At 32.4% G+C, this 11,166-nt stretch overlaps 1 protein-coding gene across 1 annotated transcript in view; it reads right to left on the reverse strand.

The window, feature by feature from the left end:
• Positions 1-8,648, reverse strand: part of LOC149533103 (chromatin-remodeling ATPase INO80-like) — a 76,703-nt gene extending 68,055 nt beyond the window's left edge. Inside the window, exon 1 of the mRNA XM_089805803.1 lies at positions 8,548-8,648. Within this exon, the coding sequence (XP_089661929.1) occupies positions 8,548-8,648 (101 nt within the window). The remainder of the gene's footprint in view (positions 1-8,547) is intronic.
• Positions 8,649-11,166: the final 2,518 nt, after the last annotated feature.

Here is an 11,166-nt window from a genome sequence, read left to right on the forward strand (position 1 = left end):
GCTCATGCATAAAACTGTCAAATTTTAGATACCATTGCCAAGGTGCTTGCTTCAAACCATATAAACTTTTCTTCAATTTGCACACTAATTTCTCCTTACCTTTGACCTCAAAACCCTGTAGCTAAGCCTAACATATTTCTTCATCCAAATCACCATGAAGGAAGGCTATTTTAACATCAAGCTGCTCTAAATGCAAATCTTCAGTAGCCACAAGACTTGAAATAGTATGGATTGAAGTCATTTTAACAACAGGAGAATATATCTCATCAAAATAAATTTTCTTTTTCTGTGAAAATCCTTTTACAACTAACTTGGCTTTAAATCTTTTCTTACCTCCTTCCTCTTCTTTCAACCTGTAAACCCACTTATTCTATAAAGCTCTTTTACCTGCAGAAAACTTGCACAAATACCATGTCTTATTCTTCAGCAAAGAGTCTATTTCATCTTTCATTTCAGACTCCCACTCAATCTTAGTATCCACCTTCATAGCTTCATCATAACTTTTAGGTTCACTAGCATCAGTAAGTAAAATAGAAAACAAAGAGGGAGAAAATCTTTGTGGAGGTCTAATTTTCCTTGTTGACTATCTAACATTCACTAGTGTGTGTATGGTATTTGTTGTTGCGGTTGTTGTACATCATGAGGAATGGCTAGAACATCAGCTTTTGGAGTATCATCCAACACTACATAATCATCTTATTTCTTCCCATGTTGCTACAACAGATCTTTGTACAACACTTTCTCATTGAATATGACATCCTGACTTCTTACAATTTTATGATTTTCAAAATCCCAAAGCCTATAACCAAACTCATTAATGCCATATCCAACAAATACACATTTCTTTGATTTAGCTTCTAGCTTGTTTCTATTTTCAAAATCTATGTGAGAAAATGCTTCATAACCGAAGGTTTTGAGAAAAGAATAACTCACCTTCTTACCAGTCCATGCCTCTTCTGGAATACCACAGCCCAAAAGAGTAGAGGGACATTTATTAATCAAATATACAGTAGTATTGATAGCCTCTACCCACATGTATAAGGGCAACCCAACATCCAACCTCATGCTCTTTGTGTGTTCCATTATAGTCATGTTCATGTGTTCATCCACTCCATTTTCCTGTGGAGTCCTTGGAACAATTTTCTATCTATGAATACCATTAGTGGAGAAATAATCATCAAATTCATGACTGCAATGCTCACCACCATTATTAGATCTGAGACATTTTAATTTCTTACCAGTCTCATTTTGAACCAAGCATTTCCATTTCGTAAAAGTTTGAAATACATTAGATTTCTGTCTAAGGAAATAAACCCATACTTTTCTAGTTGCGTCATCAATAAATGTAACATAATAATGAGATCCACCAAGGGAAGATACCTAAGTCAATCCCCATACATCTGTATGCACAAGCTCTAATTTCTCCTTTTTGTTTTCTTTCCCAGTCTTTACAAAACTCACTCTCTCTTTTTTTCCATACACACAACTTTCATAGAAATCCATATTAACACATTTCAGACCTAGTAAAACTTTTTTTGAATGAAGTACTTTCATACCTTTCTCACTCATGTACCCAAGTCTGTTGTGCCACATGCTATATCAGAATGTACAACAGCTATTTGTTCTCCCTGCGTCAAATTAGAAGGAACAATATGACCTGTACAAATATATAAGGTGCCTACTTTCACATCTTTTGCTTCTACAAGGGAACTTTTTGAAACCTTCCAATTTTTATCATTAAAAGTAACTACACAACCATCATCATCAAGTTGCCCTACTGAAATTAAATTCCTACTTAGCCTTGGAACATGTCTTATCTTATGTAGTAGCCAACAATCCCCATTCTACAACTTAATCTTAATTTTTCCCTTTCCAACAATCTGACAGGGTTGATTATCCCCCAAATAAACAAGCCCAAAATCCCCTTGGACATAATCAATGAAATAATCTCTATGAGGTGTAGCATGAAATGAAGCACAAGAATCTAAAACCCATGAATCATCAACACTTTCTAAAGACAAAAACAAAGCATCCTCTTCGGATTTGTTACTTACCACATTTTCTTCCTTGTCTCCATCTGATTTATCTCCTTCATTTTTCTTTTGATTCCAACAATCTTTCTTTTTATGACCTAATTTCCCATAGTACTAGTAGTATTTCGGTCCTCTCAATTGAGACCTCTTCCCCCTTGAATTTCCTCTTAATTTTCCATGATTTTCAGAGTTACTTCCTCTCTCAGTCATTCTGCCCCTGCTTTGTGCATTCAAAACACTTCCTAATGTAGATCCACCTGAGGATTTCCTACGAGTTTCCTCACTCAAAACAACATCAATCACATCATCATATTTTAGGGTACTAGATCCAGGAATAGAATTACTCACCACCATTACCAAGCCATTCCAGCTTTCAAGCAAAGAACACAAAATCAAGAGAGCCCTAATTTCTTCATCAAAATTGATACCCCCAGAAGATAACTGAATAGTAATAGTATTAAACTCATTTAAATGATCTGCAATAGATCCACCTTCTACCATTTTCATATTAAATAAATGCTTCATGAGAAATACCTTGTTTGAAGCAGAGGGCTTTTCATATAGTTTCGCTAGGGTTTTCATCAACTCTTCTATCGTCTTTGCTTTTGTAATATTAAATGCCATTGATGGTGCTAGGCATAACTAAATGCTTCCAAGTGCCTTTCTATCCAAAAGATCCCATTCATCATTTGACATAGTTCCCTGATTGGTTTTGCCTTCCAATGGCTTCCATAAATCCTTCTAATACAGATAGTCTTCCATTTGCATCTTCCATAACTGGAAGTTTTGCCCATTAAACCTATCAACCCTTAGCTTACCCTTGTTTTCCATCTCTTCCACTCAACTCTGAGACTCCCACTACACTGTGAAACTTTCCTGCAGATGATAACTAAAAAAACAACTAGGCTTTGATACCACTTGTTAGGATAAAACCACAGATAGAAATTAAAACTACATGCAAATATAACCAATAACAAAAAATAATAGATCACACAAAAATGAACACAAGGCACCAAGATTTAATGTAGTTCATCCAATCCCTGGGCTACATCCACCGAACTGCAAGTCCAATATTATAACAATCCAGTGATTACAACCTGATTACAATTCATAATCCCTTATAGCTCAATACCACCGCAAGAAGCAATTTTGCATCACAAAATAATGAAAAATACCTAACCCTAAACCCTTTTATACAAGTATTTTATGTCATTTTAGGGTTACAAAATGTCAGCCATATGTTGGCCATATGTCGACTACAATGTCAGCCATGGCCCAATTTATTTTTTCGAGGTGATGCCTCGAATCCCAAAGAATTTATGAAGTATGTACAGTACTTTCTTTATCAGTCGCCACAATCTAACAATCTCCCACTTGGGGACTGATCAGGCTCCACACTAAACAACAATCAACTCCCCTTTTCTTAAAAGTGTGTAGCATTTACTTGTTATGTGCTTCAATGGGTTGTAATGATGGTCATCAATTCTTGAATCTTCCTAGCCAATAATCAGTACCATGCTTCTTATAATTGATCTTTCATTGATTGCAATGTTGCAAGATTCCCCTTTTGGAATCCAGAATAATTTGAACAACTAAATGGTATAACTATGAAATGACATAATTAGACTACACCGATTGTTTGTTGTCTATTAATCAAATAGAAAATCTAGAGGAAATTCTAGTTATTAATTATGATATGAAGAGAATAAATACTCTAGAATCTTGGTCATTGACTACATTATAGGGGTGATTCACATAACCTCTTTCATTGTAATTTTATTCTCATTTTTCATTGGAAGTTTGTTATCATCTTAGCACTCCAAATCAATGTACTACTTATGTGAATTGTTTTTGCAAAATACATGAAATTATTCACAAATCCCTTAGAATGGGTAGATATGAAGTATTGGATCGGTGAGGTTAGAAATTCCAAACAAAATGGCAATTTTTCCTATAGAATCCCTATTTTAAATATGAATATGTGGACCCTAGAATTCCTTTCCTTTGTTTAAAGAAACTGTAAGGAATTGTTAAGAGGGCCATAGCTTATAAGTCTATTTACCTTTAGTAACACATGGATTATCAAGGAATAGATGCAAACGTGCAGTTACCACTTAGACTATGCAACTTTTGAAGGATAAACGTATGAAACTTATGAGAAAATTCACCAGACATTGATGGACATACTTTGAACTATAATTCTATGAATATGATGCTTAAGTGTAGAATATGTTGCTTTTCTATGGTGATGATAATTTATTGTAACTTTTAATAGTCTTTCTTCTAGAATATTGTTTCACATAACTGTTGATTAATTGAGTCAACTTCATCATTAGTAGCCTTGGAAAATGAAATATGAACTGAGTGCTTAAGTGATGACATAAATAACTTTGAATATTTGTTTCCCATTAAGAAATTATAACTATCTTGATCATTCATATTGTAAATTTTTAATATGCTGAGGTCTTGATTGGTGTAAATCTTAATTTCAATATGACTAGATAATGTAGAAGTTGAATTTCAGTGGTATTGTTATATTCTTATCACTTGATGTTATTGATGAATGAAATTATGTACTGAAGTGGAAGAATAAATTTATATGTAATAGATATGTATAGTAGATTGCAATGAGAGAGTTATATATAGTAGACTGCAATGAGAGAGTATGATTTTAGTTGTTATTGGTCTACTCTCCATCGTAGTCTATCATATTATATAATCAGGTGAGGGAGTGAACAGACACGATGACCATTTACAATTAAAAGTCACGATGGTTGTTTAGCAATAGAGATCAATGTAGCATTATTATCTGCAACTAACAAATAATATAATCATTATTTATAGCAATAACCTTAGTCAGCAATAATATAATAAACTACGAATAACAATAAGACAAAGATATTATCAATAGCCGATGATAATACATTATCAATAGTCGATGACAATACATTGTCAACAGCCTCTACATGATTATAAGTTACAATTGGCTATGAGAAACTATAAAAGGAATATTACATTATTGGATTCAATATAATATTAGATTAAATAATATAGATTCAATTTCACACATGATAACATTATTAACACTCCCTCTTTAGCAAGGGAAATTGAAATGAGGTTAACTTAGGCAATCAGTTGTAATCATCATTATGTTTTTAAACTGAAAGAGAGAGAGAGAGAGAGAGAGAGAGAGAGAGAGAGAGAGAGAGAGAGAGAGAGAGAGAGAGAGAGAGAGAGACAGAAAACATAATGAATTTTCATGGTGTTCGGCTATTGCCCAAAGACCCATGAAGGTTATCAATGTGTCTGGCAAAATTTAGCTCGAAGAACAAGGATAACCCAAACATTCAAAATAGTGGGTATTCATGGTGTTTGGCTATCACCCAAAGACCCATGAAGGTTATCAATATGTCTGGAAAAACTTAGCCCAAAGATAACACCAAATTTAACCATTGTTTGAAGATAGATCAACTAAAATAAAGTCATCACTTTATAATAGGATTAGAACACACGAAAGGTCGTCACCTTTCACAAGAAAAGTTGTCACTTTTTACAATACAAGCTTGCAAGAAAAAATAAATTGTAATCATGAATATATTAGATAATAAATGCATTTACAATAATGTCATACCAAGTTTACCTTTGAAGTACAAAATTTTCAACTTTGCAAGAGGTTTGGTGAAAATATTAGCATTCTATTCATTTGTACTAATATAACTTAATTTAATGATATCTTTGCAGACCATGTCTCTTATGTAGTGATAGGGAGTCTTGATATGCTTAGATCGATTGTGGAAGACTAGATTTTCTAACAACTGGATACAACTTTGATTATCACAATGGATCATTGTTGGTTTTATAGATTTTCCAAATAGTCCAAATAGTAGTTTCCTTAACCAAACCACTTCATGTGCTCCCATGGAAGTAGATACATACTCAGCTTCAATAGAACTCAAGGCAACAATTGGTTATTTTTGGCTGAACCAAGATATCATTACTGACCCAAGATTGAAGCAACAACCTGTAGTGCTTTTGTGGTTAGAGGAACAACCTACCCAATTTGAGTCAGTATATCCTTCCAACTTTATCTCAACATTATCATATTTTAATCCAAAGCCAATAGATCCTCGTAAATATCTTAATATATGGTTTGCAGCCATAAGATGAATCTTCTTAGGTTTACACATAAAATGACTAAGGACATTTTTAGCATAGCATATGTCGGGTCTGGAATTCACAAGATACATAAGTGATCCAATTATTTGTCTGAAGAGAGTGGGATCAATGTCTTCAAATTTTGATGCTTCCTCCTTTAGCTTGTGTAAGTTTGTTTCCATCAAAGTAGATAAGGGCTTACTATCCATCATTCCAAATTTGGTTAGAATATCTTGAGTGTACTTTCCTTGATGTAAGAAAATGTATTCTTTCTTCTAATTAACTTCTAATCCCAAGAAGTAGTGTAGTAACACTAAATCTTTCATTTCAAATTTAGCTATCAGATCTTGCTTACATTTTTCAATTAATTTATCATCACCTATTATCAAAAAAGCCATCAACATGTAGAAAAAGTATTATCATTTCATCATTCATGATTTTGAAGTATATATTAGAGTCAGCTTCATTTTTTGAGTATCCAAGTTTGGATAGGTAGTTGTCTATTCTTTCATACCAAGCTTGAGGAGCCTATTTGCGACCATAGAGTGCTTTCTTGAGTTTACATATATACAATTTTTTATCTTTTATGGTAAACCCTTTAGGTTGTTCTATGTAGACTTCTTCATTAATGACTCCATTTAGGAATGTAATATTGACATCCTTTTGATGCTGCGATAGCAATAATTATTTTTACAGAGTTGTAACAAGCTACTGGAGCAAATGTTTCTTCATAGTTAATGCCATCTTTCTAAGAGAATCCACGAGCAACAAATATAGCTTTGTGTTTTTTGATGCTTCCATCAACGGCGTATTTGATTTTGTATAACCATTTTGAAGATATAATTGTTTTGTCTTTAGGCCTAGTTACAATATCCCAAACATCATTTTTAATTATGGAGTTTTATTCTTCTACCATGGCATCTTTCCACTCTTGTGACTTTAGGGCCTCTTTAGTTGTTGATGGTTTGATTTTGTTTAGCTCAATTATAAGGGCAGTGTAGCATGATTAATTTTGAATTCTCTTGTTTTCTTTTGAGATCTCATCTAGTTGCACATTATTTTCTTCAAGCATCTTCCTTGCCCATAATGGTCTTTTCTTCCCATTACTATATCTGGTTCTCTCTCTTCAGGTGTGTGCTCCCTTTGATTTTTAGTTTGTCTAATTTCCTCATCATCTGAGATTGGTTTGTCTTCTATGCTAGTTGAAAGTTTTAAGGTAGAATCATCTTCAAAAATTACATCTCTACTTATTTCAACTAATCTTTGTCCAGGAATATAAATTCTATAACTCTTGGAATTTTGACTATATCCTATAAATATACCTTTCTTTCCATGAGGTTCAAGTTTAATCCTCTTTTCTTTGGGTTTGTGAATATATACTAGACATCTGAATATTCTAAGATGACTTAGATTTGGTTTGGTCCTTGAGAAGACTTCTTTAGGTGTGGTATTCTTTAGAAATGAATGTGGACATCTGTTTTGAATGTATACAATGGTCTTAGAAGCTTCTACCCAAAATGATGCATGCATATTTTGATCATGTAACATAGCTTTTGCAGCTTCAATGATGGTTCTATTTTTCCTTTCTGCGACTCCATTTTGTTGAGGATTATAAGGTACTGTATACTTCCTCTTAATCCCAACAGAATTACAAAAACTTTTGAAGATATCAGATGTATATTCTCCTCCATTGTCTGATCTTAATGTTTTAATCCTTTTACTTATCTAATTTTCTACTAATGCTCTAAAGGTTTTGAATTTTGATATAACTTCATTTGATTCTTTTCAAGAAATAGATCCAGGTCTTCCTAGAAAAATCATCAATGAAGGATATATAATAAAGGAAACCTCCTAGAGAAGGTGTGGGCATGGGTCCACAAAGGTCTAAGTGAACTAGCTCCAAGACTGATTTTGACTTATGTTCACTAGAGGGAAAAGGTTTTTTAATGATTTTCCCTAGAGCACACCCTTTGCAAGTTCTAATAGGAGATGAGTCTAGTTTAGAAGTACCAAAATTTATTTTATCTAAATTAGGAAGTGAACTAAACCCAATTTTCCCAAGTTGTCTATTCCATAATTCATTAACATTGGATGTTTCAAGACTAAGAGCTTGAGTTTGAATATTGTTTAATCTATATAGTGTTCCAAATCTAGACCCTATGATAATAGCACTTTTCATATTTGAGTTATTAGGCCAATATAGTACTTTGTCTTTGTTGAAGGTGACACGATATAAATCATCGGTTAGACTTGAGATAGAAATTAGGCTCCTTTTTATGCCTGGTACAAATAAAACATCTTTAAGATTAAGTGTAGTTCCATCTTTTAATTTTATAGAACATGTCCCAATGCCTTTTACAGGATAGGTAGAATTGTCTCCAATTGTAACTCCTTCAGTGATATAAGTTCCAAATGTATCAAACATATCTCTGAATCTAGAGATGTGACGGGATACACCATTGTCTACGACCCAAGCTTATTTATTTGAATTTACTTCACTTGAAAGTGCAGAATAGTATAGTTGATTTTCATCTTCCTTTGTTTTAGCAAGGGAGCTAGAATTTTCTCTATTTTTGGACAGTTTCTAAAGGTGTGTCCTATCTTCTCACACTTATAACACTTAACATGAGAATGATCTTTATTAAATTTCTCTTTATTATTATTGAATTTTCTCTTTCATTTATTCAAGATAGTGTGAAGAGCTTGATTCTCTCCCTCTTGATTTGAAGTGATCCCTCTGGAGATTAACCTTGATTATTCTGCTATGCATTCATTTTTCAACTGATAAAACGTAGGAATTGAAGGTCTAATTACTACTTACATATGAAGGTATCCCAAGACATTGGAAGTCTCCTCAAAGCTATTAATGAAAGTTCTCGATCTTCTATTTTGTTTCCAATGGAAGATAATTGTTTCTTCATTTCAAAAATTTTCTCAAAGTAAGAGTGAATAGAATCTCCTTTTTCCATTTTAGTATTCAGTAATTGAGATTTCGAGGTGATTAGTCTACTTGAGTTATTTATCTCAAATGTATTTTTTATGGTCTTGAATACTTCATATGCACTTTTGATCTCTGATATGGAAGGAAGGATGTGATCTTTAACTGAATCAACAATGATTTTCCTTGCTTTATTATTACATCTTTTCCAAGTGAGTTTTTTGGTTTCATCTTGAGGTATTGGGATATCTTTTTTGATGTAGTCTTCAAGTTTCAATTCTTCTAGAATCATAATGATACAAGTTTTCCAAGAGAAGATATTTGATGCACCTTCAAGTCTGTCTCTTCCACTCTGATGTTATTTGTCATCATTTCTTCCTTCAAAATTAAGATTTCTCTACCAATTTGGCTCTGATACCATATAAAGTTTTAATATGCTGAGGTCTTGATTGGTGTAAATCTCAATTTCAATATTACTAGATAATGCAAAAGTTGAATTTTAATGGTATTATTATATTCATATCACTTAATGTTATCGATGAATAAAATAATGTACTAAAGTGGAAGAATAAATGTATATGTAATAGATATATATAGTAGACTGCGATGAGAGAGTATGACTACCATTGTTATTGGTCTACTCTCCATCACAGTCTATCATGTTATATAATCAAATGAAGGAGTGAACAGGACATGGTGACCATTTACAATCAAAAGTCACAATGGTTGTTTAACAATAGAGATCAATGAAACATTATTATCTGCCACTAACAAATAATATAATCATTTTCGATAGTAATAACCTTAGTTGGAAATAATATAATAAACTGCTGATAATAATAAGACAAAGATATTATCAATAGCTGAGGATAATACATTATCAATAGTTGATGACAATACATTGTCAACAACCTCTACATGATTATAGATTACAATCGGCTATGAGAAACTATACAAGGAATATTACATTATTGGATTCAATATAATCTTACACACACACACACACACACACAGAGATGTGTGTGTGTGTGTGTGTGTGTGTGTGTGTGTGTGTGTGTGTGTGTGTGTGTGTGTGTGTGTGTGTGTGTGTGTGTGTGTGTGTGTGTGTGTCTGTGTGTGTGTGTGTGTGTGTGTACTAAATGAATCAATTATGTAATATTAGATTGAGTATAGATTAAAGAATATAGATTCAATTTCACACATGCTAACATTCTTAACACATATGAGATATTTTTTTAATATTTTTTCTTCCTATACTTATACTATATACCTAAGTATAACCTTTCTTGGAAGGAAAAAATGCATATAGCCTTGAACATTATGTATACATTATCTTGCCCATGTAAAAGTGTACATAGTGGTGTCTTCTTTTATGAAAAATTAGTGTATTCCTATGCAATAGTGCATTGTGATTGTTCTTTTATGAAATTATTGCAAGTAAAAAATTTGGTGCATTATGAAATTTTTTATTTAAATGAAATGTGTATCTAATTGGTATGAGTCATGGAAATTCCCATGAGTATATAGTCTATTGGAATCATTTAATTCCTCAATTAGATAAATTATATGTTGGAAGATATTTAATACATACATTTAAATATTTTTCTGCAAGCATATCTTAGGTTATGCCAATGTGGAATTAGTACATTAAAAAGACTATATTCATTTTATTCTCTTTAATGAAATTGGGCATTTAGATTCCCTTATGGTTGGACATTCATCAGATGTCATTGTAAAATATGGTGGTAACTATGATTATCAATGTACTTTAGGAAACTTAAAGAATACTATTTATATTTCTTTATGAGATGGGCATATTGATGTATACATAGAGCATGATTAATTGGATGTTAATTTTAAGCATATTTAGTGCTTCATGCATCTTGAAGTAATTTTCTTATAAGACATTATGGACTAAAATAATGGTACTCCATTATCCTTTGTCTTCATCTATCATAGAGATTTCTATCACTATTAATTCCTTGTCACAAGAATATGTTATGTTATTTTTTCTAAGACAAAGAGTGAATTGGAAGGGTG

This window comes from Cupressus sempervirens, chromosome 10 (genome assembly GCF_028749045.1).
Source record: "Cupressus sempervirens isolate cs-2001-9-10 chromosome 10, ASM2874904v1, whole genome shotgun sequence".
Classification (NCBI taxonomy): domain Eukaryota; kingdom Viridiplantae; phylum Streptophyta; class Pinopsida; order Cupressales; family Cupressaceae; genus Cupressus; species Cupressus sempervirens.